This window comes from Coregonus lavaretus (genome assembly GCF_964263955.1).
Source record: "Coregonus lavaretus genome assembly, chromosome: 23".
Classification (NCBI taxonomy): domain Eukaryota; kingdom Metazoa; phylum Chordata; class Actinopteri; order Salmoniformes; family Salmonidae; genus Coregonus; species Coregonus lavaretus.
The window spans coordinates 17,286,797-17,303,769 of NC_140010.1; the positions used below are offsets into that span (position 1 = coordinate 17,286,797).

Genomic DNA, 16,973 nt, shown 5'->3' on the forward strand with positions numbered 1-16,973 from the left:
TTGAAGGAGCTGGAGCAGTTTTGCCTTGAAGAATGGGCAAAAATCCCAGTGGCTAGATGTGCCAAGCTTATAGAGACATACCCCAAGAGACTTTCAGCTGTAATTGCTGCATAAGGTGACTCTACAAAGTATTGACTTTGGGGGGGGGGGGGGGGCATGTTGTGTGGTAGGCATCTTCAAAGTCAAAGTGGTAGGCATGTTGTGTAAATCAAATGATACAAACCGCCCCAAAAATCAATTTTAATTCCAGGTTGTAAGGCAACAAAATAGGAAAAATGCCAAGGGGGGTGAATACTTTCGCAAGCCACTGTACACACACTTTTACACTCATCATATGCTGCTGCTACTCTGTTCTTTATTTTACTCTTATTATTATCTATCCTGATGCCTAGTCACTTTACCCTGCCTTCATGTACAGTTGAAGTCGGAAGTTTACATACACCTTAGCCAAATACATTTAAACTCTGTTTTTCACAATTCCTGACATTTAATTCTAGTAAAAATTCCCTGTCTTAGGTCAGTTAGGATCACCACTTTATTTTAAGAATGTGAAATGTCAGAATAATAGTAGAGAGAATGATTTATTTAAGCTTTTATTTCACAAAGTAGATGTCCTAACCGACTTGCCAAAACTATAGTTTTATAACAAGAAATTTGTGGAGTGGTTGAAAAATGAGTTTTAATGAATCCAACCTAAGTGTATGTAAACTTCCAACTTCAACTGTACCTCAAATTCCTCATACCCCTACACATTGATTTGGTACTGGTACTCCCTGTATATAGTTCCATTCTTGTGTACTTTATTCCTCTTGTGTTATTATTTGTGTTATTATTTTTTAACTGCATTGTTGGGAAAGGCTCATAAGCAAGCATTTCACAGTTAAGTGTACACCTGTTGTATTGACAAATACAATTGTATTTCATTTGTGAGGATAAGGTTGCTTTGTTTTTGCTCATATTAACGTCTGCACACAGTGAATAATCCTTTATGCTTTGCACACACAGCATTGCTGGACCAGCCCCTATAAAAGTGGATCACTTTCACTTGGAAACTGACATAGAAGAGAGAGAGTGGACTTATCAGTTGACGTCGCTTTAGGGGCATTTGCAGAGTGTGTGTGTGTTTGTGTGTATGTATGTGTGTGTGTGCATCTGGTTTGCATGATGGTGTTACATTCCCCCTCAAGGCCTCTCATTATGTCCACACCCATGACCTAGACCCACGGGTGAAAAAAAGAATTTACAGCGTTCGTTGTCTTTTCTTTTCCTGTTCTCTGTGTGGACTCTGAATGCAGAGTCGAATATTAAACAAACCAAGATTTCACTGCGTTTGTTGCCATTTCTTTTCCTGTTCCCCCACTTCAGCCCCTATCCAAGACACATTCCTGTGGGGTTAGGGAGGAGCCCATAATGCTCTCTTTACCACCATGCTTGAACAAACTGCATGCAGCAAGAGGGGCAGAGAGACTGGATGTACTTTCCAGTACATGATCAGGGAAGGTTTTAAATGGGCCTAACAGAATATTTGAAAGGCCTTGCCGGTCCGTCCGAGTGCAAAATAAAAGTTCAGGAACCATCAAAATATTGCACTTGGCTCACTCAAATCTTCTACTATTCATAATAATGACACAGCATATTCCCAGAACACAGATGGAGTTAATTTATTTATCTTGGCTTCCAGCAGTTCAATTCATCATCATTGAGATTATGCAATGATAGAAAGAGATAGGAACATGTAATGTATTTGAAGAGTAAACTATCTTCATTTCCCTAGAACAGAATAGAGTTTTAAAACGTTGCATGATAACTGCACTAAGGATTACATTAACATTACAAAATAGTTTTATCTGTCCACTTGCTTTAATTTTTTGGGAGATAGAAAAAACATAGAAAAAAATCGAATAACATTTATGTCATTTCAATTTTAAATCCATTGCATGGGACAGTTGATAGTTGAGAAAAAAAGCCAAGGGGACGTTCCATTGTTTTCAGGCAACAACCCATTACCGATACAATGTTTCCCCCTGTCGGTAACATTTGTTCACTGCTTTCTTTCAATGTTACGAAGCTGCCTCACACCCAACCACAAGCTTTGAGCAACTGATCACATGTGAATAAATCATCAATCACGCCTGTGTACAATTTTTTTCACAGACCAAAAGAGGTGGAGTACTAGACGAGGAATGCGTTACCGACGTCGAGGTAGACAAGTGAGTAATCGAGGGCGGGGTACTTGTTACGGTCATAGGTCATAAATGAAACCGTCATTCCGACACCGGCAATGGCAGACGCATATGGACACAATTAGGTTACTGTATTTTGATTGATGTAAGGAAATTCCACCCTCTAATCCCCGCCCTTGACAGAAACACTTATACTTCTTGAACTTGCGTGTAGTGTCGTCTCTATAGTCTTGATGTTTCGAATGGTGGTAACAAAAATGGCACGGAAGTTAAATGTCAATTTATGCTTCTTTTTGGTAAGTACATATGAAGTACATATGAAGTTTTTTCTGTAATTTTCACATTTGATTTCCATATGTCAACTGCCTTCGAGTCTATGCATGTGATTTAATTGGCAAACGTTGTAACTTTTACTTTGTGCAGTGTTGTAATATTAGACAATATCACCGGCAAGGTGCGGCTTGTTGATACATCTACCTACAGTACATGCATACTATGTTCTTGAAAATGTCAATGTCTCATCCTTTTGGTTCCAATAATAGACAATACAAATAATTGCACTACGATATTTTTAACACAGCTATTGTATGATATGCAAGTTGTTAGACTGAACAATATCGCTCTCACATGTGTCAACTCCAGATCATCTCATGTGTGGACTCCTGCTTTATCCCCGGCTCCATACAAGCAACAGTACCTCAGACAGTACCAGTTGGACAAGTTATTTCAAAAGGTAGCTAAACATTCACAAATGTTTCAGTCCTGTCAAACGTTGTATGTAATTGATACTGAATGAAACAATCAATATAGTCATACACTTTTTATAACCAGTTGTCATCCTTAATCATCCTTAATCATAATCATGTTATCTTGCTTTGGATAATCCATATTGTTTTTAGTAATTGTATAGTTGATAACGTTTCTTTCTCTCTCATTGTTCAGTTGATGTCGACCACTGTGACACCAAGACAATGCACTTTACCACTAGTGACCCGGACTTCACCATACAGGCAGATGGAACTATAGTAGCAGTCCACATCACTATGGTACCAGCCAATGGCAGGACATTCTCAGTGCAGTTTCAGGACCCCAATGGTCAGAAGAGAGACATTGATGTTTACCTTGTCCAGAACTCTAGAAAGGTAAGGTGGATTCCACATTGGCTTAGAGTAAAATATGTTGAAGATGCTAGTCCCATACTTTTAAAATAAGTACTGTATTATGTTTGTAGTGTCGTGACTTTTTGTGACTTTCCCCCCCATGTTTCAGGTATTGAAAGATGGCCTACTAAAGCGCTCCAAAAGACGTTGGAGCCCTATGCCCTTCAACATCATAGAAAACGACATCCTTCCATTTCCAAAGGAAGTTGATCTGGTAATGTCCTTAAAATAAGTTACAACTTGCATCACATTTCAGCACATTCTGTCTATTTGAATATGGACAATAAACCTAAGCCTTGTCCATATTTCATGTAATGTAGTGATAACACACTCCTACATGAGCAACAGCCAAAATATCCTTACCCATGTTCCACTTTATTTCACACTCTTTCTCACATTCTGTACCTGTATGCTCCACGCCCTCACCAGATGGTACACACCCAACCACACACACGTATACACAGGATTAGTGGAAACTTTTGCTTAGTTGTTTTTTTCCCCTTCCTTTTAACCCCTCGCCTCCCTTTCTAACTACAATGCAGCTGGATTTGCACTGTAATTTAATCTCTTGTAACCTACCTAGGGATTTCATATTAATACAAAATAACTGTTGGGCTGTGTCTACTAGGGATGGGCACGGTTAATCTATTAATCTAATATTTGAACAGATGTTAGTATTGGATTACTTGTGTGAGTATTCCTTTTTTAGAATAAAAATATATAGGCCTATTTTAACAATGAAAAGGCTTTGTCTGAATTAAATAAAATGAGCAATGTGACATTGCTACACACAAGTATATACCATGACATTTTACATTCTTAATTTAATAAAACAACAAACTTTTGAATGTAGTTTTTATGATTTGCGCCACATAAAAAAGACATACCGGTAGCCTACACACGTTTCACACATGTAGCTTGTTATTGTCCGGCAATTAAAGTGGCAGAGGTTCCATGTTAGCCTAGCAGTTGAAGTGGGATTTTTATAATCAATGAATAATGGTTTTGAAATGACAGAATTAAGTAACCTTAATGAGATGGCTTAGACTATGTTGTGTCGAGTAAACGTTGCTAATTATGCTGTGTGACCAAGGAGGACCCGCTGACGCTGTACTTTCATCATAAAGGTTTATTCATAACAAAGGGTTACAGCGTCGATTTACAGATACCTGCAGATACCTGGAGAATAATCCCCCCATCTCAAATCTGATTATTCTGTCTTCCTTTGTCCCAACTGTGGTATATATTCTTTACCCTGCTGTGGGTGGTTTCCCATACAGACCAATCACCTGTATCCACACAACAGACTTCCTCTGTTCTATGGGGTGTCCCTCTAAAACTACTCCCTGGGCTAAATAAACCTCCTATCAGGTTCCATTTGAAAACGTTAGCAAAGTCATAATTCCTCAGATACTACAACTACAATGAGCAACCAACAGGTAAACTGTTGTTTAATTTGAATGTAGTTGTTGTAGACAAGAAACTAGGCAGAATGGATTTGTGCTTCAAATATAGCAGTTCTGTAACATATTCTATTGAGCCTCTCATTCTACTTAATTGCTGGACTCAACACGTTACGGAGAGAGATTAAATTACTGTGTAGGAAGCACTGGGGACAGGTTGTCTGGATACTGGACAGACAATAAATTGGCAGATGCAAACAGATTATCATCTTTAGCAGACAACAGTTCTTGAGGTTTGAACAAGAAATCTGTTTGCGATTTCGTTCATACTGGTGAACCGGCGTTTGAATTATGCGGTTGCAATATGAAAATATCAGGACACCAGGGGAGTCTCTCAAGTTGGATTTGACAGAATATTGCAGCCCATTTGTGTACGCTATTAACCAGACAAAACCCGCTGAGCTCATCATTAAATAGTGGCTGTATTTATCCTCAAGCCGACTAGTTTTTTCCTCATCGTTTGGCTATTTGATGTGTAATTTTTTATAAAACGTTTCTAAATAGCAGCTAAATACAGTATATTGCTATAGATAGTACACTGCATAATGAAGCAATATAGTAAACTAGTGTTCTGAGGGTGGACTGACTGTATGTAGACCTATTATTTGGCATTAATAGACTGGTTTTACGCACAACTTTCTATCAAAGCTGGGAGAGAGCCCGAGGAGGGCTCATGTCATGCAGGTTGAGGTAGCCTATACAGGACAGTTGTATATTCAAATATATTGGTAGCTGATTAGTATGCTGTTGCATCGAACATTTATTTAACTCCGACCTTGCGGGGGTCCAGATAAACTGTGTTACGCCAGTGCAAGGACAAGGAGTGCAGCAAAATTATAGCCTCAATTAGCCTTGCTAGTTGGCTAACTCATGGCTACCGTAGCTAGCTAGCTTCTTTATATCGATTGGCACTACCAGATGGTATGATCGATAACCTATGGCAGCGACAAGTTTGTCAACCCAGTATCACAGCTTATTGTGAAATTGACACAAATTGCTTATTAGAAAATTGTGACTTTTTTCGTGTGCCTGTCACGAATTTCCAATAAGTAATTTGTGTCTATTTCACAATAAGCTGCGATAGTGTGTTGAGTTTAAGTAGCACGAGTATGGCTACTTTCTCCGGTCTCACACACACCGACACCTGCCCTTCCCCCGCCCTTCTGCAGCTCGCCGGAGCCGCGCAGCAAACAAGTGCTGTTTAGAAGAAACTTTTTTCAAAGGTTTCACAGAAAGCACACATGTATTTCGACTACCCGGATATCCCACCCAAAAATAATAATATTATTTGAATAGTGAAAATATTTCTAATACCCAACCCTAGTGTTTATACAGGCAGCCCAATTCTGATATTTTGCCAATAATTGGTCTTTTGACACAGCCTTAGTAACACTTAGTCAAAACGTATAATGCTTTAGACCTATTACTTTCTAGGTGTGTATGAGCATTTCTGTTTCGCAAAACGTAATGCTTTAAATCCTTACTGTACAATTTTCAAACCAGAATGATATGATTATCCCACTGCTTGTTAAAGCTTGACCCCAGATAATATTTGATTGTTTTCTGGTCCAGGTTGCATCTGATTCGTCTGCCACATACAATGTGTACTACACCCTCAGTGGGCCTGGTGTGACAGAGGACCCTGTGGGTGTGTTCAGTGTGGTAAAGGAAACTGGGATGCTGAAGGTCAACAGAGCTGTCGACCGCGAGATTACCCCTCAGTTTGTAGTGAGTAGTAAACAACAATTATTGATTTATTGCTTGATTGAATAATTGATTCATTCTTTATCTATGATGTTAAAACATGACATTTGTACTCTTGATGCATAGCACAGACAACACAATAAACAGTAAAGATGTTACTGACCAACGTCCACCTCTCTCTTTCTCCAGTTTCAAGCCAGAGTGTTTGACAGATTCACCAACCAGGAGACAGACTTACCATTACCCATCACAGTGAATGTAGAAGATGTGAATGACAATGCACCAACATTCACTGGCCAACTGCAGTTTACTGTGCTGGAGCAAAGCCATGCAGGTGAGAAACATACAGCTGAAGTAAGAAATACCAGAGTGCCTTTAGCCTCTGTAATACAGTACATAGAAAAAGTGTCATACGTTTCACAAATTAGTCAATTTACAGATACATTTGTCATATATCCAGACATTGTTTTGAAACAGGAACTTGTGGATGTGAACTAATAGCCTGTGTTTTGTGATGTGTTCCATTGCAGGTACCATGGTGGGGATGGTGAATGCCACAGACATAGACGAGCGTGGTACAGACCACACTAAGATCAGGTACTCCCTCCTCTCTGGGACCGACCTGTTCTACATCAACCCAGAGACAGGAGTCATCAGCACCAAAACAGATACTCTTGACAGAGAGGTGAGAGTCAGTCTCCTCTTCGTACTTTCAAAATATCTCCCTTAGATTTCCAGGGTTCCACATTGTTGACCACTGCTATCATTGTTAGAATTATTCATTTTTAATATACACTGAGTGCACAAAACATTAGGAACACTTACTCTTTCAATGACATAGACTAACCAGGTGAATCAAGGTGAAAGCTATGATCACTTATTGATGTCACCTGTTAAATCCACTTCAATCAGTGTAGATGAAGGGGAGGAGACAGGTTAAAGAATGATTGTTAAGCCTTGAGACAATTGAGACATGGATTGTGTATGTGTGCCATTCAGAGGGTGAATGGGCAAGACAAAATATTTAAGTGCCTTTGAACAGGGTATGGTAGTAGGTGCCAGGCGCATCGGTTTGAGTGTGTCAAGAACTGCAACACTGCTGGATTTTTCACGCTCAACAGTTTCCCGTATGTATCAAGAATGGTCCACCACCCAAAGGACATCCAGCCAACTTGACACAAATGTGGGAAGCATTGGAGTCAACATGGGCCAGCATCCCTGTGGAATGCTTTCAACACCTTGTAGAGTCCATGCCCCAACGAATTGAGGCTGTTCTGAAGGCAAAAGGGGTGCAACTCAATATTAGGAAGGTGTTCCTAATGATTTGTACACTCAGTGTATATTTGACCTAAATGTATATTTGGGGATTTTGTTTTTCAGGTGAAAGACAAGTATTTGGTGACAGTGGAAATCAAAGACATGAATGGAGCTCTGAATGGTCTATCCAACACTGCTACAGCCACCATAGTGTTGGGAGATATCAACGACAACCCTCCCACTTTTACAAAGACGTCTGTAAGTTAAAAAAAATAATCCTGAATAAAAATTTTTACAGTAAAGACATTTTTGTATCGCAGTTTATTCGGCAGCAAAACAATAGTTATGGTGAAAATGTGCTATATTTTGTTTGCTATACAGTATGGATATTCAATACACCTCAGTCAGATAATTGAACATGCTGCTTTCCTCTTGCAGTATAGTGTGAACGTTATGGAGAACCAAGAGAAAGGCCTTATCCTCAGAATCCCTATTGAAGACAAGGACTTACTTAACACACCAAACTGGAACTCTGAGTTCATCATCACCAAGGGGAACGAAAATGGGAACTTCAGGATTGAAAGAGACCCAAAAACAAATGAAGGACTAATTTACCTAACAAAGGTGAGTTGGTACTCACAATGATCTGATCTTGACTTTCATATTTATTTATAGAAAAAGGCTAACATATAATTTCGGTGAACTATCCCATAACATAAAGACAGTCAAAATATTGAACCAAAATACTTATTTACTCTTGTACAATGACATTGTCATTGATAGCTGATAGACCAATAATAATGCAATAAAATGCCACTCCATGTCCTCGCTGTGTCTCCAGCCTCTAGACTACGAGAAGACCAAGAACCTAAAGTTTGAGGTGTTGGCCCGTAACCAGGCTGAGCTGAGTGGGACCAATGCCAAGTGGGTGTCCATCCCTGTGAATGTCACAGTGGGGGACGTGGACGAGGGACCTGAGTTCACTGCCCCAACCGTACTCTTCACTGTCCAGGAGAATACTCCAAACGACACCCTGATCGGAACATACACAGCCGTAGACCCAGAAACCAAGAGCAGTGCCGGCATTAAGTAAGATCTTAGTTTACCTCAATGTCATACATTATTAGCCTGGTCCCAGAGATGGCATATTGTGTGACCATATTGATAATGGACATAGTAATAATATGATGTTATAACAAGTAAGGTCAGATTGTGTTTTAATAGAAAATAGAGGTACAGTGAAATACAGAATGCCATGTTTTTTTCTCTCTCCAGCACTTGATGGCAGAATTGCACCATTATGCTCATGAATGCTGTAATACCGTCTTCTCTCTCTGTTCCCTCTCAGGTATTACAAAGTCTCAGACCCGGCTTCATGGATCAATGTCGATGAAAGCACTGGACAGCTGAAGATCGCCAACACAATCGACAGGGAGTCCCACTTTGTAGTGGATGGCGTTTACAACGTCACCATGAAAGCTGTGGATGCCAGTAAGTAGATATTGTTACACAGTGTCTCGCATGTCTTTATTAAATATCTGTGTAGTCAGGATGATCTTAACTCATCTATTGCTAGGAAAAACTCTGGACCTGATGCATAAAACATCTTAAGTGTTTCCTTTAAGGACCGGCATACTTAAGGGATTTTACCCCAGAGTTTCTAAACCCAGAGGCGCAACATCATGAGACTTCCGGGAACGCTTGCGAAACAGACCAAACAGACCAGGCTGGAGATTGGGAAATGAAAAATGCTTCCTTAGTTGTTAATTTTATCGATCTAAAGGCACAACCTAGATTCGAGCCAATGTCTTATGTAGTTGAACATGTTATTACTCCAACCTTGTGAAAGTGGCAAACTGACACGCTTTCATTTTAGTCCAAAACTACTTTATATCGAAGGAGTGCCTTTGATTTGACGGCCTGCACATGAACAGTTCGGCGCGAGACGACCGTTAGACCCGATGATGTGTTTCTGCGCATGAAATTAACTAGCCAACGTCGCCATGACATCACCTACAAGTGTGATCGGAGATTTCTAATGGAGAAGCAATTTCTGCATATCTTCATACTGTACTCTCTTTGGTTTTACGGTAGTTTGAAGGTATGTATGGCAGAATGAGTCTCTGGTTACCATGGAGACGACCATCACTGGCTGAACGTCTCGTCATAGAGATCGCATTTATTGTAGGAGATCGCAAAATAGAACTACATTCAAGACAGGAGAAACAAGTTGATTCAGAAGATAATAAAACACGTTTCTTGTAGTTTTTTTCTCAACTTGTTTCTATTACTTTCTAGCAGGTCAAGCTAATTTACAGAGTAGGTAGCTGGCAAACCTTTTTTTGCTTTGTCATTATGGGGTATTGTGTGTAGATTGATGAGTGGAAAAAAAACGATTTAATCCTTTTAGAATAAGACTGTAAGGTAACAAAATGTGGAAAAAGTCAAGGGGTATGAATACTTTCCGAATGCACTGTATATGGGACCTCGTGGGCACCCTTTTCCCCTTAATTTAAGGGGGGAATTCTCCTTAAAATGTTTTGTGCAAATGACTTAACATTAAAGAAACATTAAGGGAAAAGATAAGCGGGAAAATAACTTAAGATGTTTTATGCAACCGGCCCCAGGGCCCTAGTTCTAGCCCTCCAGCTAATAGCGTGCTAATCCTGCATTTGCTTTCTCCCAGTGCTTCTATCACTGTAACAAGTATCAACACTCTATAACAAGGAAGAGACTGAGCATCGTAATAATAGCTAACAACACCACTGTGCCCTGTTCCATCTCCTCAAGGCCTCCTTTTACTGGCATGTTGGGACTGACTCTCTGATATTGGAGTGTGTCTGCACACCTTGAATTACACCACAGAGGATGAGAGGTTGTCGTCGTCTTTACGCCTTGGCTGATGTTACCTAATACCTAAGACATTCTGGTGTTAGCGTCAACCACCCCATCCACCCTCGTCAATGTTCGTTTTATGTTCACACAGACAACACAATAACTCTTTGTGTGTTGTTTAAGAGACAGGATGAGGAGTATAGTAGTCACTCTGTAACACCTGGTGTGATCATGTCATTGAGGTCCATGACATTGTGTTACTCAGTTCTATTCCAGATGTGATGATGATGGGGGTTTTGGGCATACGCTATCTACTGGTCCTTATCTCTGTTTTGCATTTATAACAGGGAGTGACTGTGAAAATATCAGTACTGTATGCCATCTGTAACTGAACTTTAAAGTTTTCCCGTTTATTGCGATGTGTGAGAGTGAATAGATTGGAAATCTGACTCACTCAAGTTCTCACAATCAAAACACAATAAAAACAGCAAGAAGGCATTGTTCATAGATATGTTATCGCGTTTCTTACATATGTCTCCTTTCTCCTAGGTCAGAAGACAGGTACAGGGACGGTGATTATTCAAGTGGAAGACATGAACGACCACGTCCCAGACATCCCCTCTAAAGACCTGTTGTTGTGTGAGAAGGATGGGGGAGAGATGGGCTCTGTGCTGGTGGTAGCCGAAGACAAGGACCACGCTCCCTTCTCCGCCCCCTTCAGCTTCAATCTGGGAGAGAAACATGATGAGAAATGGGCTGTGAAGCCACTTAACAGTATGAAAAGGATTCCTACCTCCTGACTCCATTGCATCTCTATATTAATTGATGTCTTGCAAATGTGATTTAAAAGATGAAGCAGTTATTTAATGGGGAAGAAGTCCATAAATGTACAATTTTCATCTTATAATGAATAGTCAGTATCATACATTATTGAATACAACTTTAAAGCCGAAATACTCTCTAGAATGCAACCTCAGCAGAGCCACCTTACACGGCACCTGTTAACTGATATTCTTTAGTGAAATGTTTTTAGAGCCAGGAGTTTACAGTGTAACCTCACCAGGAAAACTAGTGCCCAAACGTCTGTTCCTAACAACAGTGTATTTCCTCCTCAGACACTGCAGTGATGTTGGAGCAAACCAAGGAGCTCCCCACCGGCCTGTACACTGTCCCCCTGATGGTGAAGGACCTGCAGGGCTTTGGAAAGACCCAGACTGTGACGGTCCGGATCTGCCGATGCAGGAACGGCGCGTGTCTGGCCCAACAGAACTCCACATCTCTGGGGGTGTGGGCCATCCTGGCTATGCTGCTAGGTCTGGCTCTGCTACTTCTACTCTGTGAGTCTCCACTGGGCTATTATGGACATTCATATTATTTATGTAGGCCTGACATATTAGTGTCAAAGCAATAATAAGATAGGACAACATATAAAACTGATGAGATATTAGAAATTGGATGGTGAAGTCTTTAACAGCTGATAACAGCTAGTATAGCTCTATTCCTTAACAAATGGCTTGTGCTTCTTGTCCATCTGACAGCCTTGTTGTTGCAGTACCACTCACACACTTTCTTGTTGGTTCTTTATCGCAGGTATCCTCTGTGCATTCGTCTGTGTGACAAAGAATGAGAAAATGGAGCTGGAGGATATGGGAGACAGTGGTGGTATCCTGCTGACGTCTAACATCGAGGCCCCAGGGGATGCAGTGGTATGGCCGTCATAATGAAAGTATTATGAACACATTGCTCATGGTCATGAAATCAAAGCAGATTTCAGTGTTACATCCTCATTTGTATGCATACGTTTTTTTTATGTCTCCTCCTCAGGATTCAAATCTCATCATCGTTCCAAAGTCTGCTATTGACCATTCAGTGAAGGGATCCATGATTGACGTGGGGTGGGCTGGAGCTAAGAACTCGGGTAAGATGGGAGGAGGCCTGGGCACTCAACAGAACCTGCTACAGCAGTCCGGCAGCGTCATTGTGACCGATATGCAGAACGGCTTCTCTGACCAATACGACGGCAGTCAATACGGTGGACAAAATGGCAGTGGACAATTTGGTGGAGGTCAATATGGTGGCGGACAATATGCCAGTGGCAATATGACTTTTGACAACACACGTTTCATGAAGTTCAACAACTCTGCAGCCTGGAACACCTGGCAAACCAACGGGCTGTTTCTACAACAGGTAAAACAACTCACACAATGTCAATGTGTTTAACTTTAGTCTGAGTAAAACACAGTCAATTGATAATATCATCATGATCAAATGTTCTGCCTTTTCTCTAAGGTTTAATGTAGTTCTTACTATTGGTAAAAGCCTAGACAATTCCGATGTGTAATGTTAGCTTGCTTATTGGCTAAACCCTGGGATTCTGTGTCAGCTTTCATGTATCTCGTCTGGTCAGTGAAATGTTTGCTGTTCTCAGTGTAATATCCGTCAGTAATATCCTGTGGAAGGATGTAATATCACCTACTGTAATATCTTCCCTCCCATCGGGCTAGTTCTTGTCTGCTCCCTATGGACTAATAACAACATGCATTCTCCACTTTCCACCTCATCTTTTACCTTGTCTGCTACCATGTCTATCCTGTCTCAACATGTTTACCTGGTCTACCTTTTCTTTGCAGAAGTTGGCTTACCTAGGGACGGAAGAGGAGGGACGGTACGCCGATGATATCATCCACGCGTACGGCTTCGAGGGGGTGGGGTCTCCAGCCGGCTCGGTGGGCTGCTGCAGTGACCAAGGCAACCAGGAAGACCTGGACTTCCTAAACAGACTGGGGCCAAAGTTCAACACGTTAGCTAAGGTCTGCACTAACAAATGAACCAGGAAGATCTATTGCAATATTGTTTTTACCACTGAAAGTGTTTTCCCATGTTTGTTTTTGTTGATAATTATTATCAAGGGTGATACAAAACATTGAGTCAGTGTCATCACACTGAATTGCTCAAACTGTTTGTTGGTTAGAGCCTTTTTGCACTGGAAAGTACGATGTATTTACTTGTAAATAGTGTACATTTAGTGATTTAAGTGCCAAAGCTTCTATTTTTGTTTATTTTTTACTTGGTCATGTTCTCTTATTTGTATATTGTGGTAAGAGTTTCAGTGTTGTAAAAAAAAAAAAAAAAAGAGTTTCAGTGTTGTAAAATTAAATGTTTGTCTCAGTGTTGTAAAAAAAAAAAAAAAAAAAGAGTTTCAGTGTTTTAAAATTAAATGTTTGTCTCAGTGTTGTAAAAAAAATAAAAAAAAAGAGTTTCAGTGTTGTAAAATGTAAATCTTTGTTTATGAGATGCTGTAAAAACAGTACTTGAATGTTAGATTGGATGATTAGATTAGATTTGTCTAATTACCTATGAACTGATTGGGGTACAACCATTACTCAATAAATTCTATATTTGTCTTTCAATGTTAGATAACCTGAATAATTACACATTGCACTTATTGTCCTACCTATATGTTGTACCATTGTACGTTCTGTACAAGTCAACACATGATAATTAAATAAGTAGAGTGAATGTGACCATCTAAAGCAGACTGACTGTATGTAATTGAATAATTATTTTATGGCTACGTTTGTGTGGTGAGATTCTAAATGACACTTCTTATCACTTTCTAGCATGCCATCAAAGAGTAAAACTGAGTGTTGATTAGGCAACATTGGGGCTTCCATGTTGAATTTGTCACACACTACAATTGTCCGTCCAATTCATTTTATTCTTATGGTTGATTGGCTGCAGAAAAAGCCTTGTGTTTAGACTAGAATATAATGTACTGGGTGCTTCTGTTTAGAATATAAAGTTATTGGTGCTTCTGTTTAGAATAGAAGGTTCCATCCCATATGAGAAAAAAAAATACATTTAAAATATATTTGTAGGTACATTTTTTAGGATACATGTAACATATTTAATTGGACAAATATATGCACTACCGGTCAAAAGTTTTAGAACACCTACTCATTCAAGGGTTTTTCTTTATTTGTACTATTTTCTACATTGTAGAATAATAGTGAAGACATCAAAACGATGAAATAACATAGATATAATATAGAATCATGTAGTAACCAAAAAAGTGTTAAACAAATCAAAATATATTTTAGATTTGAGATTCTTCAAAGTAGCCACCCTTTGCCTTGATGACAGCTTTGCACCATGCTTCATGGTGGGAACCACACATGTGGAGATCATCCGTTCACCTACTCCGTGTCTCACAAAGACGGTGGTTGGAACCACAAATCTCAAATTTGGACTCATCAGACCAAAGGACAGATTTCCACCGGTCTAATGTCCATTGCTCGTGTTTCTTGGCCCAAGAAAGTCTCTTCTTATTGGTATCCTTTAGTAGTGGTTTCTTTGCAGAAATTTGACCATGAAGGCCTGATTCACGCAGTTCCTCTAAACAGTTGATGTTGAGATGTGTCTGTTACTTGAACTCTGTGAAGCATGTATTTGGATTGCAATCTGAGGTGCAGTTAACTCTAATTAATTTATCCTCTGCAGCAGAGGTAACTCTGGGTCTTCCTTTCCTGTGGCGGTCCTCATGAGAGCCAGTTTCATCATAGCACTTGATGGTTTTTGCGACTACACTTGAAGAAACTTTAAAAGTTCTTGACATTTTCCGGATTAACTGACCTTCATGTCTTAAAGTAATGATGGACTGTCGTTTCTCTTTGCTTATTTGAGCTGTTCTTGCCATAATATGGACTTGGTCTTTTACCAAATACGGCTATCTTCTGTATACCACCCCTACCTTGTCACGACACAACTGATTGGCTCAAACGCAATAAGAAGGAAAGAAATTCCACAAATTAACTTTTAACAAGGCACACCTGTTAATTGAAATTCATTCCAGGTGACTACCTCGTGAAGCTGGTTGAGAGAATGCCAAGACTGTGCAAAGCTGTCATCAAGGCAAAGGGTGGCTACTTAGAAGAATCTCAAATATAAAATATATTTTGATTTGTTTAACACCTTTTTGGTTACTAGGTGATTCCATATGTGTTATTTCATAGTGTTGATGTCTTCTACAATATAGAAAATAGTAAAAATAAAGAAAAACCCTTGAATGAGTAGGTGTGTCCAAACTTATGACTGGTACTGTACATATATTTTTTCTTAAGTACGTTTCAACATATATTACGGAATATATTTAAAACATTAGGAAACCTGCTCTTTCTATGACATAGACTGACCAGGTGAATCCAGGTGATTCCTTATTGATGTCACTTGTTAAATCCACTTCAATCAGTGTAGATGAAGGGGAGGAGACAGGTTAAAGAAGGATTTTTAACATTGATTGTGTATGTGTACCATTCAGAGGGTGAATGGGCAAGACAAAGATTTAAGTGCCTTTGAATGGGGTATGGTAGTAGGTGCCAGGCGCACCGGTTTGAGTGTGTCAAGAACTGCAACACTGCTGGGTTTTCACTCTCGACAGCATTCCTGTGTGTATCAAGAATGGTCATCCAGCCATCTTGAAACAGATGTGGGAAGCATTGGAGTCAACATGGGCCAGCATCCCTGTGGAACGCTTTCGACACCTTGTAGAGTCCATACCCTGACGAATTGAGGCTGTTCTGAGGGGAAAATGGGATGCAACTCAATATTAGGAAGGTGTTCCTAATGTTTTGTGCATTCATTGTAATTTATATATAAATTAGGAACCACTTTGGCCACCCTGTAGAATAGATGTCATAGCCATGCATTTCTGGATTATTGTCAGGCATTACATGCATTTCAGCAAAGATGCAACAGGGAGGGGTTAGAACTTAGAAACATACATGATACATCTCTGTATGTTCCTAGGTTCTAACCCCTCCCTGTTCACACATTCAGCCTCAGACTGAATTCCACAGTATGACTGACTCACTGTCAGACATGTCTCATCAACAACCCCTATAATCCCATGTCTATCAGCATCTGTCTCATCAGAAATGTATATTCTAAACAGAAGCACCCAGAACCGTATCTTCCTAGGTTAGTCATAACGACGTGTGATTGATTGATTCAACAGCAGTGTCATAATACACTTTGATCTTATTTTATATATAGTGTGTTTACCAGAGACAATGTGAAGAACAACATGTTAGGATGTAGGCCAAGGACTAGATAAAGTGTATTTTTACCTGGTGATTTTCCTTGTTGTAGGCTACTTCTTTCACCACCTGTTTACTATACTACCTTAATCATTCAGTTTAGTACATGGCCTCATATGAATACTTAAATAGATTGGTGGGGCTAAGGCTTAAGAGCGTGTAACAATGCTGAATGGGCACACTAAAACAAGAGCTCTTGAGCAAGTGTGAAAAACTTTCATGGGGATTTTCTGGTACTTGTCTAGAAGGTAAGATTAACACGTTGATCATGTTTCA

At 39.8% G+C, this 16,973-nt stretch overlaps 1 protein-coding gene across 1 annotated transcript; it reads left to right on the forward strand.

Annotated features, from left to right (window-relative positions):
* The first annotated feature begins 2,166 nt into the window (after nucleotides 1-2,166).
* LOC311099260 (desmocollin 2-like protein) lies at nucleotides 2,167-14,012 on the forward strand. Its single transcript, XM_084139958.1, has 16 exons — nucleotides 2,167-2,479; nucleotides 2,826-2,916; nucleotides 3,126-3,325; nucleotides 3,453-3,557; nucleotides 6,379-6,534; nucleotides 6,700-6,844; nucleotides 7,041-7,195; nucleotides 7,891-8,025; nucleotides 8,206-8,391; nucleotides 8,609-8,856; nucleotides 9,116-9,258; nucleotides 11,152-11,376; nucleotides 11,718-11,939; nucleotides 12,193-12,308; nucleotides 12,427-12,789; nucleotides 13,233-14,012. The coding sequence occupies exons 1-16, from the start codon at nucleotides 2,417-2,419 to the stop codon at nucleotides 13,428-13,430; spliced, it is 2,751 nt and encodes a 916-aa protein (XP_083996084.1). The 5' UTR covers nucleotides 2,167-2,416; the 3' UTR covers nucleotides 13,431-14,012.
* Nucleotides 14,013-16,973: the final 2,961 nt, after the last annotated feature.